The sequence below is a fragment of the Dermochelys coriacea genome, chromosome 1 (assembly GCF_009764565.3).
Source record: "Dermochelys coriacea isolate rDerCor1 chromosome 1, rDerCor1.pri.v4, whole genome shotgun sequence".
Taxonomy (NCBI): domain Eukaryota; kingdom Metazoa; phylum Chordata; order Testudines; family Dermochelyidae; genus Dermochelys; species Dermochelys coriacea.
Window position 1 is genome coordinate 123,143,839 of NC_050068.2, and position 26,196 is coordinate 123,170,034.

At 39.9% G+C, this 26,196-nt stretch overlaps 1 protein-coding gene across 5 annotated transcripts in view; it reads right to left on the reverse strand.

Annotated features, from left to right (window-relative positions):
- CYFIP1 (cytoplasmic FMR1 interacting protein 1) overlaps positions 1–26,196 on the reverse strand; it is a 126,344-nt gene that overhangs the window by 69,959 nt on the left and 30,189 nt on the right. For 2 of the 5 annotated variants that reach the window (XM_038410472.2, XM_038410457.2), the window contains 15 exons: positions 25,262–25,385; positions 23,948–24,037; positions 22,756–22,833; positions 21,496–21,597; positions 17,630–17,811; positions 16,073–16,169; positions 15,149–15,277; positions 13,633–13,737; positions 13,300–13,391; positions 12,523–12,640; positions 11,796–11,918; positions 5,930–6,055; positions 5,636–5,802; positions 2,606–2,753; positions 433–586 (listed from right to left, as the gene is read on the reverse strand). In XM_038410472.2, the coding sequence (XP_038266400.1) occupies positions 433–586; positions 2,606–2,753; positions 5,636–5,802; positions 5,930–6,055; positions 11,796–11,918; positions 12,523–12,640; positions 13,300–13,391; positions 13,633–13,737; positions 15,149–15,277; positions 16,073–16,169; positions 17,630–17,811; positions 21,496–21,597; positions 22,756–22,833; positions 23,948–24,037; positions 25,262–25,378 (1,828 nt within the window). In that variant the 5' untranslated portion in view covers positions 25,379–25,385. Of the gene's footprint in view, positions 1–432; positions 587–904; positions 1,053–2,605; positions 2,754–5,635; positions 5,803–5,929; positions 6,056–11,795; positions 11,919–12,522; positions 12,641–13,299; positions 13,392–13,632; positions 13,738–15,148; positions 15,278–16,072; positions 16,170–17,629; positions 17,812–21,495; positions 21,598–22,755; positions 22,834–23,947; positions 24,038–25,261; positions 25,390–26,196 lie in introns of those variants that run through there. The other 3 variants (XM_043493384.1, XM_043493451.1, XM_043493498.1) reach the window with 3 other exon arrangements.

Sequence of the window (26,196 nt, forward strand, 5' to 3'; positions counted from 1 at the left end):
ACTAGATACATTCAATGTCAGTAGGTGAATCCATTAGGATAGCATGTTTCCGATTACAACTGACAGAATACAGAGTGGTAGTTAATCAATACCAAATTTACCACTACAGGGGACTTGATGTGTCTTCTAAAAAAAATAAAATTCTTAATTTTTTTTTATTTAAACAGGTTTGATGTTTTATGTCTTTATTATATAAAAATATTAGTTAACAATAAAAAAAATACAGCCCATTAAAAAAATGCATAAAAGGGAAAAAACCCAAAAGCATTTAGGTGAATCTTTCTTTTGTAATATCTCAAAAAGTTCTGACAGGCCAATGTTTTAGATAAACAAACCAGATCTAACTGGCTTAGGCAATCGGAAACATTTTCCAGGGCACGTTAAAGGTGTTAGGACATGCTAAGCTGGACACTGATCATCTACGTATCTTACCACTGAAATTTATCAAATGAGTGTAGAAGAAAGACTCGCGATGAAATTTTTCTATGTCCAATATGGTGGGCCCCTCAAGGCTACTTCTCAAGGTTTTCTTGGAACCACTTTTGTCAGCAATGAGAGACTCTAACATAGTTCTCACCATGTAAAGCTGTATCATTAAAGGAAACATTTGCGGTGGAAAGGAAAAAAGGAAAATACACATGGTACATTAGTTGAGCAACACTGACAAATACTATCAAGAAAGTGACTGCTCCACTTCAAACTGAAACCTAGCACAATTTCAGCAAGAGCCATGCCTTTCTCCTTTGGGAAAAAGATAACTGCTCCAACCAGAAGCTAATGCCAATACAAATACCTAGTCAGAAAGCCTTCCATGAAAAGAGAGTCTGCATTAATATAAAGCAATAGACAATTTGCAGTGGAACAGTTCACCTGCCACAAATAAAAATAATAAGTAATATCTTACCACCAAAGTTTAAAAGAGGCGGATAGATGTAGGACTGCCTCAAAAACTTGTTTATCACATGCAATAGCTTTTCCATTCCAAGAGACTTGAGCTGCTTCAACAGCTCAGCAGAGTTTAAGGACTCTGTCATAGTGCGAACCATGTAGAGCTAAAAACCAACAGACAAGGAGAGGCAGGGGGGAGAGAAACAGTTAATACAACACGTGGGTAAATAAGGAAGGGAAAACAGAAGCAGAAAAAGTGTGAGTTAGTGTGTTAAGGGATGAAAAACAATACAGTAAGCATGCAGAGGGAAACATCCACTTCTAAAGTAGGCAAGTTTCTTCATTTGGTCTAATTATTCTGTGAAGGTCCAATACAATGCTCATTTAAGTCAATGGAAAGGCTCCCACTGACTTCAATGAGAGCTGAATCTGGACCTAAGAGACGAGCTGCTTCTCGGCTTTTTCACAAAGATTTCTAAGTGCAGTAAATCCAGTGAATTATTGTTTTGAAATTACATACAATTGACAGAACTGCAATCCAAGGAATTGCTGTAATTTGTTTCCCCCACTCAGCAAAGATAAACAGGTGTTTATATCCAAGAACAGACAGCAGACAGAACAGTGTATTTTAATGAGCTTGCAACAACAAGTGAAACAAAGCCCCCTAAACATAGCAAGAAAAAAAATTGGTGGTGATTTAAAAAGAAAAAAAAAATTAGAATAAAGCATTGTACTAATTCCATTTACTTAAATAAAAATTTCATTATATATTTAAACATTTTCCCAGACAATTTTTTAAATTCAACTCAGTCACCCATGACTAATATGAAAGCACTGCCTAAACAGGCTCTTCCCCAACTCCACCTCAAGATTTTAGGAATCACTGTATTTCATTGATATACCATAATTCCACTCATTTTCATGTTCCAGTGTGCTCAGAGCACTGTGCAGTCATTTATCAATCATAAACCCACTACTATACAAACTTCCCTCAAAATGGTAAACAAAAAAGATAAGGAGGGATCCCACCTAGAAAACAGAGAAGGGGCAAGCTTCTAAATATGGGGTAACAGTGGTTATTATAAAGAACATCTTTGAAAAAAGTATGCTGTTTAACAGGAGAGAGAGAGAGAGAGAGAGAGAAGATTAGATGGATTTCAAGGTGGAATTCTGCACTCTGTGGACCACCATGGCAAAGGCACAAGCAATTACGGACCTAAGACACAGTAGTGGAATGGTAGGTGGGGTCAGCATAAATATCCACCAGGACGAAGTCCAAGAATGCAAGCCTAAAATATAGCAAGGACCTACACAGTTAAGGGGTTTAAAAAACAACAAGGACAATTTAGTCTGGAAGGAGGAGACTGTCAGGAAAGGATCCAGTCATTTCAAAAACAGAAGAAGTTGGAACATTTAAAAAGGCACGGCTTTAAAATGTGGGCATTCCCTTGGAACAAGTTCAAAAGTATGGAAGTGGAGTGCTTGGGAAAAGAATACATTAGGGTAGAAAATGAAAGTGAAAGCATCACAGATAGAGAATTCTGACTAATCCAGATTTATAGTGGATGTATACTTAAAAATGTATATATTTTTAAAGTATAACTTGGGAGTAATCTAAATCCACTTCAGCTTTTAACAGGGCTCAGCAGTGAAGAGATTTCTATGTCAATCAGTGATGCTAATACTATGACTATCATACAGGAAGAACAGGAAATACCTGGGTACTGGAGGGACCCACTGCTCGCCTAGGAACTTTGATGTCAAAACCACTTTTGGGGTCTTTTTCTCCTCTTAGTGCTGGGTCATTAAATGGTTCATGTCCTGCTTCCCAATCACAAACAGTCTTTCTGATGGCCTGAAGAACACTAAACACAATCCAAAATGTGTTAGCACCCAAACAAATATAAATGCTTATTTCAGAGCCACAAGCACGTTGAAGCAAACTTTCTATCGGGGCTGTATTTTATCAGTCAAACTTATATTTTTGAGTCATACTTCGATAGCATTTGTTTTTTCCATCATTGATAGATACCTTTAGCAAGATATACATGTATATTATTGACCATGGGTTGTACACCATCATAATTCTCTAGCACAGACACAAATTCAATATAACATTAAAATTTACCATCAAAAGAATCAGACTTGAAGAACACCGATAATAAAGAAGAAAACTTCTGCTTATAAAATATTTTGGTAATGCATAATAATTTTTAAAATTCTAAGAAGGATTCTGATAAAATAATCTCTTAAAAGTTTGCATAGGTGTGGCATTTAAGAACAGCAGCGTTTAACTGAATGTTACTATTATATTACATAATATGAAACTGTTGCATAAAGTAAAAAGTGGCCCCTTTGACCTCATCTATTTTACATTTCACAAATCACTCACCTACTCCATAGATAGCCCAATATAGCATTCAAAACTGCTCAACATTATTAGACCTGATGTACGCTAGCCAGCGTAACCAAGTTAGCAGCTTTTAGGAAAAGCTTGTTTAAAAATGGTTTTGGCTAACATAGGTTCCCCTGTACAGTAGATGGAAACTATCAAAATAATCTAGATAGAGAAAAGTTTCACACTGGATCAATCTGTTGGTCTTCTTCAGCAATGGATTGCTATAAAAGTATCATGGACTTCCATCACTGGGATTAATACCTATGTTTATAGTAAAGTATAGTCCCTAAATATTAAAAATTCAAAATCACTCCAGTACATAGTTAGGACTATACTATGCTAATAATCTTTTTAAATTGTATGCATCAAACTGGAAAGATATTATTTTGGGATGTAAAGAATACAATACAAGTACATGAAGGGTTGGAATTCACACATCCAATATTATAATGCTCTTCTGTTATAATTCTAAGTATTGATTCATAGATACTAAGGTCAGAAGGGACCATTCTGATCATCTAGTCCGACCTCCTGCACAGCGCAGGCCACAGAATGTCACCCACCCACTCCTATGAAAAACCACACCCATGTCTGAGGTATTGAAGTCCTTAAATCATGGTTCAAAACTTCAAGGAGCAGAGAAGCCTCCCTCCAGTCAACCATGCCCCATGCTACAGAGGAAGGCAAAAAAAACCTCCAGGGCCTCTCCAATCTGCCCTGGAGGAAAATTCCTTCCCGACCCCAAATATGGCAATCAGCTAAACCCTGAGCACATGGGCAAGATTCACCAGCCAGATACCCAGGAAAGAATTTTCTATAGTAAATCAGATCCCATCCATCTAATATCCCATCTCAGGGGATTTGGCCTATTTACCCTGAATATTTAAAGATCAATTACTTACCAAAATCCCATTATCCCATCATACCATCTCCTCCATAAACTTATCGAGTAGAATCTTAAAACCAGATAGATCTTTTGCCCCCACTGCTTCCCTTGGAAGGTTATTCCAAAACTTCACTCCTCTGATGGTTAAAAACCTTCGTCTGATTTCAAGTCTAAACTTCCTGGTGGCCAGTTTATACCCATTTGTTCTTGTGTCCACATTGGTGCTGAGCTTAAATAATTCCTCTCCCTCTCCTATATTTATCCCTCTGATATATTTATAGAGAGCAATCATATCTCCCCTCAACCTTCTTTTAGTTAGGCTAAACAAGCCAAGCTCCTTAAGTCTCCTTTCATAAGACAAGTTTTCCATTCCTTCCATTGAATTGGAATACGAGTACTTCTCAAAAACCAACTAAGCATTGTTCATAGTGTACTGAGTGATCAAATGAACTCCACCTCCCACATTCAAACATTTCTGAAAAATGTTACTTTAATGGCTCAAGAAACACTTTTCTGTTTCCACACCAAGAAAACCTCAGACTATAACAGATTTACATAAGAAATATAAAAGTAACAAGAAAAAAACAGTGTAAGAATCTACTTGAAAACCTTAAGATCTGGAATAATCTGAACATTTCGTTCATTTATTTGAGATGGTATTTTAGTGGAGGTGGAGTTTAGCAGTAGCATGACCAGTCAAGGGTCTTCACCTACAAGAATCTTGCAAGGCACCCAGCAATGGGTGGGAGTAAATCAACAAGGTGTCATGAGGAAAGGCAACAACTGGAGAGACAAAAACAAGGTTAGGGATGGTACTGACCACAGTAGGGAAAACCGAGTAGTGGGAGGGGTAATTCAACAACAACAGAAGGCATTTTCTTTTTCTTTTTTTGTGTTGGTGGGGATTGGGATAAAGAGATAGAGAAGAAGGATGAGCAATATAGGCAAACAAATAGTAGTAGTACTGGAATCATCAGAAGGTTTCCCTCAGATTCTCTTTAAAATAAAAAGCAAGACAACACATACCATTAATGATAATTTCAGAGTAGCAGCCATGTTAGTCTGTATTCGCAAAAAGAAAAGGAGTACTTGTGGCACCTTAGAGACTAACAAATTTAATTTGAGCATCCGATGAAGTTCGCTGTAGCTCACAAAAGCTTGTGCTCAAATAAATTTGTTAGTCCCTAAGGTGCCACAAGTACTCCTTTTCTTTTTTCATTAATGATAATGGTAGTATTAAAAGGTTTAAAGATTACATGTTGTTACCCATTCTAGTTCTCTTATCTTAAAATAAGCAGGTTGTTTTAGACTAATATGTAGTCAGCAAAGCTAATTTTTGACATTCATATTTCAAAGGCAACCACCACCATTGCTCATAGTTTGAATGTTAGCATTAGACAATATTTAACTAGTAAAATATGGGAGAAGGAATATAGGACATTGTGTGAAAATATGAACACTACCTCTGAATTACATTTTTCTTCTTTTTTATGGCCTGCCTTAATGGTTCTCTCAGTGTAACCTGGGAGAAGTCCTGAAGAGCAGCATAAATGGTATGACGTATGGCATGGTTAAAGACACTTTCCATCCTCCCCATCAGCACCTGAAGACCTTTGATCATGGCAATAACCTGCAGGGAGAATATATACATTTTAAATATATATATATATATATATATATATGTTATATATATATATATAAATAAATGGAAGGGGGAAGAATGAAAAAGCCCTATAAAGGGAAACAGTTTCTTTTACCTCAACCAAAGCAAACTTCTCTTCACTGGTATAATTGTATCGTGTTGCTCTTTCATATTCTTCTGCATTGTCAGGGCAATCTTTATTGGAGTATTTGTCAGTTGGATGCACTAGTTTCCATGAATACTGCAATTCACACAGGTAGATAAAGAAAGATATATGGAATAAAGAAAAGATTGAGAAATAACACAAAAAGACCACCAGACACCCTACCTGTAATGCAGGTTTTATTCTAATAAGACATTCCATCATTCTTAGTAATAGTGATGATACGATACTGCATGGTTTTAGAACAGTACTGTAAGTTCTAAAACTCCTGACAGAAATCACTTGCCATATTCACTACTTTCTAAAAGATCTATAAGACACATATCTCTACACTATATTAATTCAAAGAATACAAGAAATTCTCAGTATGTGATGTGGTTCAGTCTAGCGTTTTAATGAAGATTAATGTAAGTAAAAGCCTGTCTTCATTTCACCAAAAAAGAACTGAGAAAGACGCCTCAAATGCAAAAACAAGTGTAAAGAGACACTTTAAAATCTAAACAGTCACTCATTTCAAAAGACAGTTGGAAGCCAAATAGACTTGCTGATTTCTGTTAGGCAAAGAAAGAAAGAAAGAAAGAAAGATTGATTTTGTCTGACTCTGAAAATGCAATATTTCAAGCGTCCTGTTCAGGTACCAAGATCAAAATATCACGGTAACATAGTGCAAGATGTTCCAAAACTGATTTTTAGCAGGAATTGATCATATCAATTAATTACGTTAACTGGAAAATTCTAGTTACTTACTAATCCGGTTTTCCACAACTTTAATTTTAGCAACAAGAACTGAGTTGTGACACCTACCACAACTTGAGTGGTAGAGAGATTTATAGTGCTGAATAAGACATTATTATTGGTTAAAATACCAAGTGCCAAAGCAAAGTTTATTAACAGCGGCTTAACCTTAGGCCAATGCACAAAAACCAAAAAGTATTACAATAAAACATTTTATAATTTTAGGTTTAGTTTAATGTTAAAATGCTTCTAAAGATTTTTTTTTAAAAGCCAGATACCATCAAACCATACATAATCACCATGCCATTTGCATTCTCCTTATTTGAGTGACTGCCCAGGCAAACAGAACAAACACTTGGATCACAGGTACGTTGTCAGTTCCTAACAAACATTCTATTTCCTGAGAGGTCATAGAAAAAGACATCCAGGACAAAAACACAGAAAGCCATTTTGACCTCAAGTGACAATACAGATTACAATGCAACAGATCATGGGACAGGTCCTCCAGCTGCCGGAACAACGGTGGTTACATTTCTCAGTGCCAGTATATTGGCCTTCTAAGCCATTTGCTTGGATTTAAAATGGAAAGCTGTAAAGGCCCTCCTTAGCATGCTATTTACATAAACTATCTAAATATCTGGCAAACCCATGAGTCTTTTTAACAAAGGGGTAATCAAGGTGATATTTGAAAGAGAAACAACTGCTTACTGTTTGTTTATTGTTTATTTATATCCATTTGCTTATTAATATTCTCTATTCTCGACTTGATTGTGGGTTTCACATTTTTAAACAAATCTAATAAATTTCTGATTCTGAGAAACCTAGAGAATGCAGAGAGTTTTGAATATACTCTAACTGAGGAAGTGTACATGAAAAAGATCTAGTGAGCTGTTCCTCTACACATAACTTTGGCAAACTCTGTGGGGGCATACTGTGAATATAAAGATTATTAATATTGCTATATTGCACTTTGGACAGAATAGAGTTTATACTTGTCTCAGAACAGCTGGGGTATTATTTGGGAGACAAAAAAAATCTTTCTAAGAAATTTGTTTTGAATCACTCCCAGCCCCATGGGCTCATTCCAGCCCCATATTAAGTGTCATAGAGTCACATTACATTTTTCACAGCAAGTAAAGAAAAACAATTCTTGTCTTGCAATTTAAGTTGAGTACAACAAAAAGGATCCCAGGAGAAAACAGTAGGCAAGGGGATGGAACACATAAAAACTAGTTTGTGGTGTTAAGATGGCACAATATGCCTGCTAGGGACTTTTTTACTTATTTATATTCTATTTACATAATAAAGCTTGGGGGTTGAGAATGTGGGTAAAGGTTCTGAGGAGGGATTTGAAAAGGGAGCGGCAGGATAGATTGTATACAGGCTCAGAAAGAAATTCTCAGCATTGGAAAGGGTGGAGGGGTGTGGCCTGAGAGAAGGGACTGACAGGACTATGGGAGGAGATACTGAAGTGCTTGCATGAGTAAGAAATAAGGGGTTGAGAAATCAGAAAAACAGAGCATAGGACATAACCAGACAGAAGAGCGGTGAGCAACCAGGGACAAGACATGGGCAGGAGCAGAGCTGCATAGAACCCAAATAGAAAGTGTGAATTTGATCCAGCAGACAATGCAGAGCCAGGAAAGAGTCCTATACAGAGAGATCATATAGCTGGCATGCAGGAGAGAGAGAAGATTTGGAAGCAGCAATTTGTAAAGACAGAAAGCAGCGAAGCAAGAGGGGTTTTGGAGGCCAGAGAAAAAAGGGGTTGCTGTAGTCTAAGTTGTCTTGGTTAGGCCATGGTACAGATAGGATGCGCATTGTTAACCTGAGAGCGTCAGGGACATTTAAAAAAAAAAAAAGAAGACGACGACGACTTGTAGCATCCTCTCTTTCAGTTGTTGCCATTACAAATATCTTGTCTACATTAAAGTCAACGTTGCAGATTTTTTATCAACTTTCCCAACTGGCATCTACTCTCAGCAAGATTAGTTGTTTAAATAAAAATAGATCATTACAGCTTTCCTATACCACCCCTCTCATACTCTCTCTGTTTTTCCTCCTTTTTCTCTGTGTTCACAGGCCTTATGACTAAAGGCCGGATCTGAAGGAGAAGCACGAAAAAAGAAGTGGTTCGGGACTATTTAGAAAAGCTGGACGAGCACAAGTCCATGGGGCCGGATGTGCTGCATCCGAGAGCGCTAAAGGAGTTGGCGGATGTGATTGCCGAGCCATTGGCCATTATCTTTGAAAACTCATGGCGATCGGTGGAGGTCCCGGATGACTGGAAAAAGGCTAATGTAGTGCCCATCTTTAAAAAAAGGGAAAGAGGAGGATCCGGGGAACTACAGGCCATTCAGCCTCATCTCAGTCTCTGGAAAAATCATGGATCAGGTCCTCAAGGAATCAATTCTGAACCACTTAGAGGAGAGGAAAGTGATCAGGAACAGTCAGCATGGATTCACCAAGGGCAACACATGCCAGACTAATCTAATTGCCTTCTATGACGAGATAACTTGCTCTGTGGATGAGGGGAAAGCAGTGGACATGTTATTCCTTGACTTTAGCAAAGCTTTTGATACTGTCTCCCACAGTATTCTTGCCAGCAAGCTAAAGAGGTATGGGCTGGATGAATGGATTATAAAGGTGGATAGAAAGCTGGCTAGATTTCCGGCCTCAACGGGTAGTGATCAACGGCTTGATGTCTAGTTGGCAGCCGGTGTCAAGCAGAGTGCCCCACGGGTCAGTTCTGGGGCTGGTTTTGTTCAACATCTTTATTAATGTTCTGGATGATGGGATGAATTGCACCCTCAGCAAGTTCACAGATGACACTAAGCTGGGGGGAGAGGTAGATACGCTGGAGGGTAGGGATAGGGTCGAGAGTGACCTAGACAAATTGGAGGATTGGGCCAAAAGAAATCTGATGAGGTTCAACAAGGACAAGTGCAGAGTCCTGCACTTAGAAAGGCAGAATCCCATGCACCGCTACAGACTAGGGACCGAATGGCTCGGCAGCAGTTCTGCAGAAAAGGACCTAAGGGTTACAGTGGACAAGAAGCTGGATATGAGTCAACAGTGTGCCCTTGTTGCCAAGAAGGCTAACAGCATTTTGCGATGTATAATTAGGGACACTGCCAGCAGATCGAGGGACGTGATCGTTCCCCTCTTTTCGACGTTGGTCAGGCCTCATCTGGAGTAGTGTGCCCAGTTTTGGGCCCCACACTACAAGAAGGATGTGGAAAAATTAGAAAACGTCCAGCGGAGGACAACAAAAATGATTAGGGGACTGGAACACATGACTTATGAGGAGAGGCTGAGGGAACTGGGATTGTTTAGTCTGCGGAAGAGAAGAATGAGGGGGGATTTGATAGCTGCTTTCAACTACCTGAAAGGGGGTTCCAAAGAGGATGGATCTAGACTGTTCTCAGTGGTACAGATGACAGAATGAGGAGTAATGGTCTCAAGTTGCAGAGGGGGAGGTTTAGGGTGGATATTAGGAAAAACTTTTTCACTAGGAGGGTGGTGAAGCACTGGAATGGGTTACCTAGGAAGGTGGTGGAATCTCCTTCCTTAGAGGTTTTTAATGTCAGGCTTGACAAAGCCCTGGCTTGGATGATTTAGTTGGGGATTGGTCCTGCTTTGAGCAGGGGGTTGGAATAGATGACCTCCTGAGGTCCCTTCCAACCCTGATATTCTATGATTGACTCTATGAAGCCAATGGGAATCTTTCCATTTACTTTCATCACCTTTGGATGAGGCCCTAAATGTTTAAATTTATTCACCAGAAAATGTCAAAATACAACTGCTTTCTGTTATTTATACCACATATCATCTGCTGTCTTTTTCACTTTGGGAAGTGTGTTGGGATACAGTCTATGAAAGATCATTTAAAGTTGTATTGTAGCAAAATAAAGGAAGCTTTAAAACCAAAAAACATATGTTCAAAAGAGGAATAAAAATAGCTGGCTCTGGCTTAAAAGGAATCACTAAATCTTAACATTAATAAATTCAGCCTACAGCAAGAGGATGCAAGAGATATTGCATCTTGGTCAGCTGATTAATACAAAAAGAAAAGGAGTACTTGTGGCACCTTAGAGACTAACAAATTTATTTGAGCATAAGCTTTTGTGACCTACAGCTCACTTCATCGGATGCATACCGAATTCGATGTTTTCCACCGAATGCATCCGATGAAGTGAGCTGTAGCTCACGAAAGCTTATGCTCAAATAAATTTGTTAGTCTCTAAGGTGCCACAAGTACTCCTTTTCTTTTTGCGAATACAGACTAACACGGCTGCTACTCTGAAACCTGATTAATACAGTTGTACTGCCACTATCTCAAGAAAAAAAACATTTTATCTTCCTCCCTTGGTGAAAATAGAAGTGCCACTAAACAAATGGAGATAGAGCATGTAAATATTTTTCATCAAAGCAAAAACCACCCGGCCTCACTATCTAGTTCAGAGGTGGGCAAACTACGGCCTGAGGGACTGTCCTGTCCGACCCTTGAGCTCCTAGCTGGGGAGGCAAGCTCCTAACCCTTCCCCTGCTGTCCCCCACTCCCCTGCAGCCTCAGCTCGATGAGCCGCCAGCACTCTGGACGGCGGGGCTGTGAGCTCCTGCTGGGCAGCACGGCTGTAAGAGCTGCCGGCCTGCCCTGGTGCTCTAGACTGCGCAGTAGTGTGGCTGGCTCCGGCCAGGCGGCATGGCTGCCAGGCCTGGTGCTCTGAGCAGCATGATAAGGGGGGTCCTGGAGGGCAGTCAGGGGACAGGGAGCAGGAGGGGTTGAATAGAGGGTGGGGTGGTGGGTCCTAGGAGGGGGCAGACAGGGGACAAGGAGCAGGGGGAGTTGGATGGGTTGGGGAGTCTGAGGGGGGCAGTCAGGGGGCGGGAAGCGGGAGACGGCGGAGAGGGGGCAGGGGCCAGGCTGTTTGGGGAGGTACAGCCTTCCCTACCCGGCCCTCCATACTGTTTTGGAACCCCAATGTGGCCCTCAGGCCAAAAAGTTTGCCCACCCCTGATCTAGTTGCCTCTTCTCCCTAAAACTTCCTCCTTATCTGGTTTTGCTCCCCAGGTAACATACCACTTCCATAACATGTGCACTCCACTGAGATAGGAGCTGTAGTCCCTGGAGAGAGAGATCAAAGAGTTTTCGATACTCTGCATCTGTTTTCTGAGCTTCCTGACGGCCAGACCCAGTCACTACCTAGAACAAAATAAAGTAAACACAAGTATTTAAATGCACTGTGTGGGGCACTAAAAAAACATTTTTTCTTTGAAATTAAAGATTGGTGCTGGTTAACATGCACTACACCTTGCATTCAATACATCATTTACTGCCTTTTCAGCCCATATATTTACTTAGTTAAAAATTCACAAATTCTAGAAATAAAGTACTTGTATCCTTTATCACCAAAACATTACAGCAGACTAAATCAAGAAGACAGTCCTCGTAAGGTATGAGGAAAGATGTGCCTTTTTTGATGAATGTTCTCCTAACCTCTATTTTTATTCATAAAGCTATGTGTATGTTCTTAGGCTATGAGTTTGACGTGCAATTCCAAAGAAAATGCCCCACCTCTTCTGGAATGTACTGGCATGCGAGAAGTGTGATGAAGTCTGCAAATACAGAATTAAGGCTAACACAAACTTAGTTCACTCTCAAAAGCTTGTGAAAAAACATCATCAATAGATCTAAGTGTTTAGGTAAGGTCATTTTAACATAGTCTGAGGTTTACTTACATCTCATGCATCTAATTGTAGCAATGTTCATTATTCAAGTGCAATCGGCACAAACAGCATTAACCCACCTCACTGTTGCTGTAACGAGCCAATTCTGAAATGAAGCGCATATGGTCTTCTCTGATCTGGATCATCTGCTCACATATGTTGTACTGGGGACTGCTGCTGGAAGAGGTGCATGTCCATCTATTTCAGAACATTAGAAAAAACAAATCCTGACCTTACGGACATCACAAATTGGTATCACATACATGACTTTCCTCTCTCTGGCCTAGAAGTATTAAAGATGGGCTGTCTTTCTGAGCCCAAATATCGCTTCTTTTTAAATCAGATGAAAGGGTTGCTGTTGAGAGATACAAAGCCCTCCTTCCTTTAGGAAGCACAGGATCAGGAATAAACCCAGTCTCAGAGAGGACTGCAATGCAATGCAGAACAATACCAATAAGTCAAGATCTATCCCTCACTCAGCTACGTTATGAAAAGGTCTTCGCTTTGCTCATGTTTAACTATAATGCCTGCCAGCTACTGTGTGTTCCTGAATACAAAGTTTCATAACGGTATAACCTCAGAAAAGGACAAAGGGCATGCTACTATTACCAAACATGCCAAATTAAACAACAGCAACGAAAAAACACTAGTCTTATGCTTTTAGCATCTCAGAATGCTCCTCACCAAATGTATTGCCCATATTATCATTAGCACACACACAACATAGCCCAAGGCAGTGATCCAGGGACAGGTCCTCAGATGGGGTAAACTGCCACAGGCCCACTGATTTTACCAGGACAATGACAATTTGCACCACAGGATCTTCCCCTCTCCCCAGTATTGTGCTGCACTCCTACCTGGATTTGTTCTCCTCGTAGTGGGCACTAGTCTTAATGTATCTTGCCAGTTCAATCTGCATATCACCAAACAGCGGGACCACTTGCAGCTGCTGTACTCAAGGAAAAAAGCAAAAATTATCTGGCTTAGTTAACAGCGTTATTTTGTTAAAGACAATTTAGTAGGATGACAAAAACAACGTACAGATTTGAACAATTGAGAGTATCCACTCATGAAAAAGTATCACGTTATTTCGTTGCAGTATAATACTATGTATTTTAAATGGGAGAAAAATCACCATTAAAATATAATATTTTATGAATTCTAATTAGAACATTACTCTCTTAACCAACCTTAAAGAACTTGTCTATCTTGGTCAAGTTTATTCTTTTCTTTGCATCCAATTTATAGATATTACTGACACTTCCATCCATCAGGTACAATCCAAAGCCCATTACCTGGAAAAAGAACAAACCATATAACTTTTCCTTAAGACAAGCTCACAAATATTTTCAGCTGAAAATAAGACTATGTTCTTTTATCATAAGAATACACAACTGGTTAACACACCCACAACCACACACATATAAAGCACACCAGGCACTTTTCAAAACTCCCAGTGACAAAATATGAGACTCACGAGTATGTATTTAATTTTTCTGTAGTACTTTAAATTTACAGTCATGTCAGTGTGTAGCAATTACTATTAGCCTGATAAACAAGCCTTAGCTGCATAAAGATTAGACATACAAAAATGTTATCCCATTTCATTTAGAATGTGGCTCTTTTTAGATATTTCATTTAAATTCCTATTTCTTATTAAAATGATGGATGCAAAGTTGGTTATGTAACAGAAGTTTAGGTCAACAATTGTCAAGCTGCTGCTTTTTATAGCCCTCTGTCTTTAGATTATATATAAGAGAACTAAGGCACAGCCAAAAAAAAAAAAGTGATTAAATTCTGGAATTAATAGCAAACAGTTATAATTCTACACAGGCAATTGGACTTACTTAGTACTAGAAATCCAGAACTACAGTCCATAATACATGTGCACGTCTAACTCGGCAGCACTGAGCACTGATGGGCATTTTAGAGATCCTTACAGACAGAATATATCCAGTACATTCTGTGGTTCTTTCAGGGTGCCAGCATATCTCATCTACATGACAAATACTGTACCTAGTTCTTTGGAGATTAAATACCCCAAATCCCTCAGAAGAGCTTGTCCTACTTGAAAGCATTTTAAGAGCTATTCCATATTTTTAATCTATATAATTTTATCTATTGAGACATTCAGCTGAAAATACCATACTTAAATGAAGTACATTTTACATTTCCCCTCATCCACCACTCTATTACATATGCAAGTTCCAAACTACTAAATTTATCTACCAACCGCTCAGTTTAATCATAACTTGAGCTATCTGGTCCCTGGAAGGAATACAACTGGCAAATGAAATTTCAATATGCAGGACCACCTTCAAACACCCATTGTTGCCCAAACATGCTAAATATCTAAAAATAAAATGTATTAGTTCAATTTTGCCTTCACTAAAACTCTATAGAAACATTTTCCCACCCCAGGCTTCAGTTCAATTAGATCATCTCCAATATGCACAAAATAGAACTAATTAGACACTTCCTAAAATCAAGGATTTGCAATGTTTAATACATGTAGAAGAAAAGGAGGCGACACGGGAAAAAGGAAGTGGCAAAACTTTATATAAAGACATTAATCATTATGAGTTATTTGGCTGTCTGTTTCTGGCAAACAGAGGACTGGCTGAAGTGAAATTCACAAGCATTTGTGCCCTTCCCCATTACAGTTAAACCTTGCAACACTTTACAAAAAAAAAAAAAAATCCTTACTTTTAAGAGCATGTGTTTCTCACTGGGTGTTAGATACATTTTATTTTCATAGTAGTCCACACACAAATTCACAATATCAGCCAGCAGTTCTTCATAGCCAGAAATCACCTCAAGCTGTTGCTGTAAAGACTAGAAGACAAAATAAAATAAAATAAAAACATTAAATCTACTAATTATACACATAAGATGTCAGCAATTACTACAGAACTGCATTAAATGCCCCAATAGCAACTAAAAAAAGGGAGGACTTGTGGCACCTTAGAAACTAACCAATTTATTTGAGCACAAGCTTTCATGAGCTACAGCTCACGTCATGTGTATGTGAAACCAGACAATCACTATGTTATCAAATAAACTCAAACAGGAAAAAGATAAAAACACATTTCTTGTGGGTGAAGGTGAACACTTTTCACAAAGCCATCACTCTATCTCCAACATATCAGTTCTCATCCTCAAAGGAAACCTGCACAACACTTTCAAAAGACATGCCTCGGACCTTTTCTTAACTTTGCTCAACAGTAAAAATTGTGGACTGGATAGAGACACTGGATTTATGGCTTATTATAATAATCTATAGCCCACTAACAACTCCCCCTCCCCAGGCTGTATTTCCTCCGACTTCCTTTCCTCCCTATGACTGGAGGGGTGTTTACAGGCCACTTCACCTTGAATGGTCCCTTGAAATACGTGTTAACTATTTACACTAAACAATCTGTCCCATCAAGTATTGAACTGTAACACTCTGAGTAAGTTTCTGAGACCTGAAGAAGAGCGTCATGCAAGATAAAAAGCTTGTCTCTTTCACCAACAGAAGTGGTCCAATGAAAGATATTATCTCATCCGCCTTGTCTCTCTACAGAACTGAGTGCATTTTTAATAGCTTAGAAAATATTTTCTATTTAGTGTAAGATTATGAAAACTTACTTGTGTAATCTTGTTGTGATTAGCAAGGAACATGGAGAGGTTCTGGGATTCCTGGATGGACTGAGGATCAGCCATTTTACGCAGAAATTGAGCAGCTCTTCGGAAACAGAAAAAGAACCCAGTTAAAGGAAAAAATCAACAACATTTCCCTATAGCAGAGCCACTCATGAGCAAGTCCAGCCACTCCTGATTGAAACTCCATATATGTCAATGCTACCTCTTGGTCAAAGGTAGATGACAGCTCTTATAGAATCAACACAGATGCTTTATTCACTGCTCAGATGAGATCATAGTAATTGCACTGGTGATGTTGATCCGACTGTAATTACCTATGATCAAGCAAAAGAAAGCACACCAGACACTACCAGACTGTTTTGTTACACCCTTCTGAGAATGTGAGATTCAAAACACAGGTTTAAATTTTGTAAAACTGTCCATGTCAAAAGTAGGTTTCTTAGGAGGCCTCATCAGACCCTACTTGAGAACACTGGCACTGGCACCCCACTCTTACAAAGGTGGTGACAATCTCCACTAACAGTAGGCTCACTGGCTCCCAGGAGTCTTAACTAGCTAGGATGGACATAGATACAATTCACAGTTTATGAATCAAAGCACCCTGAGCATCTCACCTACCAGTGAGTGACACTGGCTTATACTCAAGGAGAGTTAGGACAAGATTATCAACTGGTGCAGGTTGACACAGCTCCACGGAATTCAATGCCAATTTACACCGGTTGAACATCGAGCCTTTAGAGAATAGTGTCTGTCCCCTCAGGACATTGCTCTGGAAGAGAAGGTGAATCAAAATCCAAGGGTTTTTACCCACAGAACAAAAAAGAATTTCTCATAGGAAGAAAACCTCAGCCTGGAATGGAGGCTTTACAGTTAAATATGGGTAAAGCGCAGACCTCTTCTTAAGGTAGTTGAGTAAGGGATAGATCTTGACCTATTGGTATTGTTCTATACAAGGCTTTGCAGATGCTGTTGCGGAGGCAAACAAACACTCTCTTTGCTTCCTGCATCTGCCACAGCATAAGACTTTATCAATGCTACATGCTGCAATGTCAGGCTGAGAATGGGGTTTTATTCCTGATATTCTAGCCTTCTCCCCCTCTCATTTCATCTGTAAATCACAGGGGCCTGACAGACCAAAGCCAGAGGGTATTAAGGACAACCAGATCAATGGCCATTGACAAAAGATCAACCGTGTTTGCTAAAAATGGGAATTCTGTAACTGGAAAGAAAAATCTTTTAATTTAGAAATTCTATCAAACAATGTATTCTCAATAAATTTAAAACATAATGAAAGACAGGCTGAAGGACTCTACACCTGGAAATCTATTTTGTCACTGTAGAAGAGCAGAAGGAAAACAGGTTTGCTCAGATAGTTTTTTCTGTCCGTTCACCTTTAGTTTCAAGGTATTTTTTTTAATGTAGATGGGATTACATTTAAATAATACAGGTGTTGTAAAAAGAGCTACTACTGCCATCTTGTGCGGGTTTCTGTATTTCAACAACAGTAAGCTTGACAAATACTTTCTTATAACAATGTCTCACCGCTTGTAGGCAGAGTGGTCATTCTTCACACTACACTTCATATTTTTCAGCTCATCTAATACTGCAAACATGTTGATGAACTTGCCCAAAGTGATCAGATATGCTTCAGACACAAAATCCTTCCTCCTCTCTGCATGGCATAAGCGCTTCACCTCCCCACAGAATCGTTCAATTGCATTTCTCTAGTGGAGGGAAAGAGCAGAAATCCATAGTTTAGTAAAGAAACAGTTTCAATGTTTTACTTTCACTGCAATATCTAGGTCAATGGTTCTCAACCAGGGATATGTATACCCCCAGGGGTATGCAGAGGCCTTCCGGGGGTACATCAACTCACCTAGTTTTACAACAGGCTACATAAAAAGCACTAGTGAAGTCAATACAAACTAAAATTTTATACGACTTGTTTATACTGCTCTATATACTACACACTGAAATGTACGTACAATATTTATATCCCAATTGATTTATTATATAATGATATGGCAAAAATGAGAAAGTAAGCAATTTTTAAGTACTAATATGCTGTGACACTTATGTATTTTATGTCTGATTGTGTAAGCAAGTACAGCAACTCCCTCCTCACTTAACGTTGTAGTTATGTTCCTGAAAAATGCGACTTTAAGTGAAACGAAGTTAAGCGAATCCAATTTCCCCATAAGAATTAATGTAAATGGGGGGGGGGCACGGGTCTGAGGGTCCAGGGAAATTTCTTTTTGCCAGACAAAAGGCATTATATACATTTTAAACGGAGGAGGTGCCCCTGCCTTACCCTACACAGGCACAGCTCACTGGCACTGGAGACAATGAGGCAGGCAAGGAGGCTGAAGGTGCTGTAGGCTAGGAGAAGCACATTGCGCAGCAGCAGCAGCAGCAGCTTCCCCTACTCTGCAAGCACCAGGGGCAGGGGAGGGACTCAACCCTCAACCCACCCACTCCCCCCCTTCCCCCAAGCCCCCATCTTTGATCCGTCTCTTCTCCCCCCCACCTCCTCCCCCTTCACTTCGCATCCTCGCTCCTCCTGCCTCCCTCCCCTCCCTATTAAAGGCTGCAAGCCAGCTGACTGCCAAAGGCAGGAGAGGGAGGGGGGAGGCACGCCAAGTCCTTGCTCCTCCCCCCTCCCCCGCCTGCCTGGGGCAATCAGCTGGCTTGCTGCATTCGGGAGGCAGGGGGAGTCTGCGCACCAAGTCCTTGCTCCTCCCCACTCCCTTTTGCCTCCAAAATGCCGCAAGACAGCTGGTTGCCGCAGGCAGGAGAGGGAGAGGGGAGGCGCACAGAATTCTCGCTTCTCCCCCCTCCCTCCTGCCCGGAGCAATCAGCTGGCTTGCCACATTTAGGAAGCAGGAGGGAGGGGGGAGGAGGGAGGATTTGGCACGCAGGTTCCCCCTCCCACGCTCCCCACCCTGCCTCCTGCCCGGGGCAATCGGTTGGCTTGCGGCGTTCCGGAGGCAGGGGAAGAAGGGGGAGTCTGCGCGCCAAGTCCTCGCTCCTCCGCAAGCCCTCCTGCCTCCAAAACGCCGCAAACCAGCTGATGGGGGGGAGGTGGGGGAGGAGAGGGAAGGTGCTGATTCGCGGGGTGGGCAGGAGGCGCTGTGGGGAGGAAGGGCAGGGGGCGTAGGGAGGCTGCCAGCTGTGGAGAAAGCAGGCAGTCAAACAACGCAAGAGTGGAGCATTGCACAGCTTTAAACAAGTACGTTCCCTAATTGAACAGCAAAATAACAACGAAACAACGTTAACCAGGATGACTTTAAGTGAGGAGTTACTGTAGTTTTTAAGTGAGGTGAAACTTGGGGGTACGCAAGACAAATCAGATGCCTGAAAGGGGTATAGTAGTCTGGAAAGGTTGAGAGCCACCAATCTAGGTGATCTCCTCTTTCTTCCTAAAAAAGTCCTTTAATGGTAGAATGCTACTAAAGTAACTCATCATCCAATTCCAAAGTTCACTTAGAAGACATCTGCGAGTAGGAATGAGACAATTTCATTAAAACTTCAGAATACTTAAGGATAAGATGAGCATTCAGAATGACCTCTCCAGCTCCCGATACGTACAGCCATACGTTACTAATCAGTATGCTTAGCGCAGGTGACATTGCAACAACCATAGGATTTTGCTAGAGCATGAAGCACAGTGGCTGAGATCAAAATGTTTTGTTCGTTTTCTTTAAATGATTTTTAAATTTTATTGCTCAAGTTTGCAGTTTTCAAAAATTCTTTTGGGAGGAAGTTTAATTGATGCTGTAAAAAAGGTTGTTCTCCACGATTCATAGAGCACCTTAATTTCCTTGAATGGAACAGCCTGGTTTGGATTTGACCAGGCCCATTTGCACTGGGCAGTGGTGGGAATGCTGCGTTTCTACTCACTCTTCACCTTCTCCCCAGTAGCTGCTGCCTCTCTGAGATGGGAGTTCTGAGCTGCAGCTGCTCCTCACTAAGCTGCCCAGCAGCAAACACAGCCCACCATATGAGATGACAGGCTAGTGTGGAAAGAAAGAGAGTAGCAGACTACCACTAAGCGTTCCTCTGCTGGACCGTGAGAGATTCAGGGATTCAAGAGAGGAAGCCCAAGAAGCACTCCATTAAGCTCTACCCCAGTCCCGTAAGCGGAGCTCCTTTCACAGGTTCTCGTCTCTCCTCAAAAACGACCATACAAGTCCAAGCCATGGGAGGGAAGTAAAGAGAACCATGCTGAACAAATAGCTCCTCCCTTCCCTTCCACTGACTTGACTGATGATGGAAGCTTAAAATATACATAGCTTTGAGTACCTTAAAGACTAAGGAGAGTGAGGAATCAGGGAGGACAACTCAAGGAGATATACCTAGCAGAAAGGATTAAAATTGCACAAAGGAAATACCTGGAAACCTTTCTTGGTATCTAACAGTAAAATGGGTCTATTAAAACTGTGAATTAGTGTCTGAAAGGAAGCAGTATACACACAACTAGTTAGACAAAATGCAATAAAACAGTGGTTTTCAATCTTTTTCCATTTGCAGACCCTTAAAAAAGCTTTTAAATGGAGGTGTGGATCCCTTTGGAAAGCAAAGACATGGTCTGCAGACCCTAGGGATCTACAGGCCACAGATTGAAAACCACCGCAATAAAACATAAAAATACTATAGGGAGCAATCCTACAATGGTCCTTAGAGAAGAGTATGAACTAGATGACTTGATAGGTCTTCTCCATGTCTAAATGTTTCATATGCTTCATATAAATAATAGAAATTTACAAAAAATATCCCAGCTACCATTCACCTATCTATTATTAATTGATGTAAAGGAAATATCTATGCAGCCATATGCTACTAACCAGATAAAAACATATTAAGCATGCATAGTGTCCAATGGAAATCTAGGCCCCAGTCCTGTAAACCTAAACCTACCTAACTTTATTCATGCAAATAGCCCCACTGATTCAAACAGGAATGTTCACACAAGTAAGGTTACTCAAGTGTTTAAGTGTTTGCAGAATAGAATCAAAGGTCTTTGGGCAAGAAGAAAACTGATTCACTCTACAGCTTAGAAGAGATGTTGCAGTTGCTTCTGGGAAAAACAAATGGGCAAGTAAAAGTGAGCGTAAATACGGAGAATGAAAAAGAAAGGAATTTTCAACTGTGCAAAAACTGTGTGCGGAACAAGAAGCTGGGCACAGGCGACAAGTCACATGCACAAATATGACTGCACTTAGAAGGCACACTAAGTTTAAGTGACATGTCCAGGACCATAGCCTCTCCCATGTAAAATCTTTACAACGTTTGGTTCCAGTAATATAGTCTTTGAGCCAAGTCAGCTAAAGCAGAGCGCATAACTCCACAGCACATAAGAAAACAAAACCAAACCTCTATTAAATAGCTATTGGTTTAACTCTTTTTACCTGAAAGTACATAAAATTCATCAGTTTTGTGACCTCCGGCTCCAGAACTTCCACAGTTTTTTCATAAATTTCTACTCGGTTAGGCTGTTCATTACATTTAACCTGAAGAGAATCAAAGAGATAGTGATTCTGAAAAGTCACTCCCAAATAAAACTTCAGCAGAGACACAGCTCCAGAATGGCACATCAAACCAAGAAAATGTATTCTAGTGCTATTTATCCAAAGTTATGGCTAAATTGTTGTTTTTAACATCTCAAACATGGTTTTCAGGGACTAAAAACAAATTCTCAGACCTACCTGGGTTCTTATAGGGTAGTATTCTTACTCTGCAGTATCTGTGTGCCTCAGATAATAATGAATTTAGCCTATAAACATCCCTGTGAGGTAGGGCAGTATTTTCCCCATTTTATAGCTAGGGAATCAAGGCACAGTGACATTAAGTTACTTTCCAAGTGTCACAAAGACTGAGTGGAGAACTGAACCCAGATCTTGTTGAGGTCCAGTAATTTAAACAAAAGACGATCCCCTTCCTTCCATGTCAGCACATTTTTTATTTTAGAAAGACCCTAAAATCAGAGAGCTGTCAAAAGAGGATTGTGGTTTCATTTGCTTTTCCAGCTCATCTTAACTCTATTTTCAAAAACTTCTGTTTTTCAGGCACTTAAGTCCTAACTTTGGACTCCCACCACCTGTGTGCATTATATAAATAAGCACGTGCACCCACATGCATGCACACACACACACAAAATCTGGATTGCCTCAAACGTTTAGAAAAAGTGACCAGACCCAATATTCTATTTGACAATCTCCAGAGCGGTGTTTAATGCCTAGTTTGCTTCATCAACTAACAATATGTTCAGCTGCCTATCATATCCACTTGAATTTAAGCTTTAAATGCTTGCCGGCACTACAAATCTCCATTTGTTTTCTGTTAAATAACATGGGAAATTTTGGTGTCAAATTAATACTACTATCAAAACTGCCCATCCAGTGCACATTATTGCTACCCTATTCGCAAACCAGCCAGGAAGCTTAACGCAAAGTGACATGAAATCCTTCCTTAATTCCCTCACCAAAAACATCCAGTCCTCAGGAGCTGAAAGTTTTGCTTCAATAACATTCCCAGTCTTGCTGGTCCAGGAGTAAATGCTCATTCTAGAGCGGTAAGGTTTATCCATAAAGCTATGTATCCACACAATCAGGAAAGAACTTGAGATGAAAGTTCAAGCACTGTCTGACAATTGAATTCTGCTCCTTTACCTGAGGAATGGCTCTTGAGCAGCTTCTCCATGTGTACAGCATGACAGCATACTCTTGACCGTCTTCCAACATTTCATTCTAAAATAAAAAAAATTAATTAGTATCAATATGAGAAGGATGGTAAATTCAGAAAAAAATTAAAAACTTCCATTATTTCTCTCTCTATGACACTCATACACACCCTGAGCCAAACAAACCTTTTTCTCTTACTAGGATGCACACATAACAGGTCACACATACTGAATGTTAACTGATATATTATCTTAAATAGTATGTTCAAATTGTCAGATCATACTGGTTTTTTTTTTTTTTTTTTTAGGAAAGCAAGTTCTCTATGGTTAAGCACAACTCAACCTGATTCATCAATTATTGAAACAATTAGTTCAGCTACTGAACATGAAAAATTAATCCTAAAGCTAAAAATCAAATCTGTTCTTAGTCATTCATTTCAATAATATTTTACCATGAATGAATATGGACTATTTACAACACTATTTAATGCAATGAATATGTATCAGATTACTAAATGACACTTTACATCCACTGAAATTTGAAGTCCAAGAGGTCAAACTTTGCTACTGACAAAACCAAACAACTATTAAGCCTGAAGTATGTAATATTTTACAAATTTAACACATTAAAAATCCCAGAAAACAGAACAGTTACACTGGGAATATATTAGGATCCATGGGTTTTTATATGGAAAACAAGAGAGAAGTCTGAATGCTTTAGTATTACTTTCAGGGACAGGGTAGAAAAAAATAACATACAGCAATCCCTCAGGTCTTGACCAAAATGCTAGAGGAATAGTGGAAGTCTCAAGCACAAAAGATAAATTTATTCTCTGGCAGTCAGAGCCTGGCTGTTGATACTACTAGCCTAACTTGGAAAACTGGAAAATATAGAATCCCTTAAGGAAGGCTTGGGTACAGAAACTTCAGGCAATACTGGCGAACCCAGACATGAGGTTATCTGAGATGCACAAGAAAAGAGTGAGCTAGCTATATTTTTGCTATGAGAGATCATTCCTGACAGCTATGCCTGTTTGAAGTGATGTTGCTAACTTGGTTTCCTATTTTCTCCGTGCATGTTCATCCCTCTATAAGAAACTTTTGTCAAAGATATATGCCTCCGTGCTCACAATTTATTTTTTTTTTAAATAAAAAGAGTAATGTTGAAAATGTTTACTTACCATATTCGAATGAACAGTAGCTTGCTCAATGTATCTTGCAATGCCTGTGACAAATGCATTCCTGTCTTCAAAATTAGTATTGAAGTTTGGCTGCATGAAAGATAATAAACAAACATGTAACCTTTAGGGAAAAATTTCAAATGCTGGTATTTATCTGCTTTTCCAAAAATTAATGGGAATCTGTGACCCAGGGACTTCTTGGTGCCAAGAGGCAGAGGACACAGAGAGAGTTTAAAGGGGTTAGAGGGATCCCTTAGATCAAGTATATGCATATACACCAAAGGGTGGCATGTAAGGTCTCTACCAAAAGCCAGTAACTCACTGGTGGTCAATCATTTCAAAATGTATATATGAATAATATTTCAGGAGTCATGTATGCATGTTGATAATTATGTTCTTAAAATCTGTGAGTTGGGGCTGGTCACCAGAAGGTGATAAACAAATTCCTCCCAAGCAGGACGTAGTAGACATTTATCTTCCTTATCTTCCTGTCTGGTCATGTATTGTGTCCCTCTCAAGGTAAATCTATTTGCCGCCAAGCTAATAAAAATTGCAAAGTCACAAAAAAGAAAAAGCTGTTGGGGAATCAAAACAAAAGAAAACAAAAAGAGCCAGGGGAGGTATCCTGTTTGTGAGTATAGACAATGGATTTTTGGGATGAACCTGGGGGCACTAGCTCACCTTCGATCCTTCATCAAAGGGACAAGCTACCAGCATGCATGTCTTATGAAAGAAGAATCACAGCCAACCAGGGCTGTTAAGCCCTGTCACAAAGACTTGGGTTGTGCTAAACTTTATTAGACTGGAGAGTATCTTGCTAATTAAATGGAGGCTCTAGAATCTGTATTATGCTTTTATTTTATTTGTATCTAGTTGTTTGCAATACTTTTACCGACTTGTTATTACTTGAACCTCTGTTCTTCGTTAAATAAACTTATATTTGTTTTCACTATAAACAAATGTAAGTGCTGTGAGTTAAGCAAAGCAGTGGTCTGAGTTGCAGCTGGTAAGCTGGGGGTACTGTTCCTTTGGGAATAGCAGACCTGGAAATTCTGTGAATGTCCAGTGGACCAGAGGTTGCGTATTCCAGGGGGACACTCAAAGGGTTCGGGGGTTGGAGTGTGCCCATTGCTAACCTGCAGAGGTTGAGAGGGGAGTGCTTGCGTTGGCCATGGTTAGTGGCATCAGTGGGCTGACCTCTGTCTGGCAGGTTCAGACAAGGCTCTCTCACACTAAGGGTAGATGGTAGTGAGGGGCCTCACAATCTTGAGTACCTCTGAGGAGCATCACAGTCTCATAATAGATACTCCTTACCTGGTAAAGCAGAGATGACGGAGGGGGTTCAATACATGGTTGTTGATCCGGCAATGGTAATTCTTCCAAGAGATCCACATTGGACAAGGCATCCTCTAAAGTAACCTGAGCAGTCATTTTGTCCCTGTGGGGGGAAAATGATGAAAAAAGGCTAATATGAAGAGCAAGGGAACAATTTATTTCTAGTGTGGGAAATGCACAACATCCCTTGCACAGGCTCACTTAACTAGAGACCACCCTAGAAGAGACAGTGTCAGACTGAAACCTCTTTAGTTTCAATACGAATTAAAAGAGTTTCAGGTTCCACACCTGCTCTTCATACTCCTGCCAATTTTTGTGTTTTTAAAATGTTTCCTTTCTCCCCATCGCAGTGTGACAGACCCACACAAACAACAGAGAAAACTGACTGACGATACAGCAGAAAAATAAAAACTAATTGAACAAAGCGTTGCGAAGGCAAGCAAACTAGAAAAATAGGGAAATCCTGTTTCCTGTAGTTTCTTTCAGTTATAGTAATCTGGGGAGAGTCTTGTAACTAAAGTAGGTATAACATTTTTAGTTGACGATGCCCCCTTAGGGCATTTTCCATGATTTTACACAGTTGCTACCACCAGCTCAACAATTGTGGGAGAATTAAATGTAGACATGGTGTCAGCAGCCACTAGCATTTTAAACACAATGGCATCTAGAGCTGCTCTGATTAAAATTAATGATGTGGGACTTAAAAACCTGAGGACCATGTACAGCCTTGTACACACTAGTCCTCCCATGGTTGATATCGCAAATGAATCTGAACCGTCGATAGCTATAATAGGAAATTTTATGGTGAAAAATGACAGAGCACCTGTAGCATACTTCCATCATTACAGTACTACAGTATATTGGTTTAACTGGATGTTTCTGTGCATAACTTTCAAACCAGACCAATAGATTGT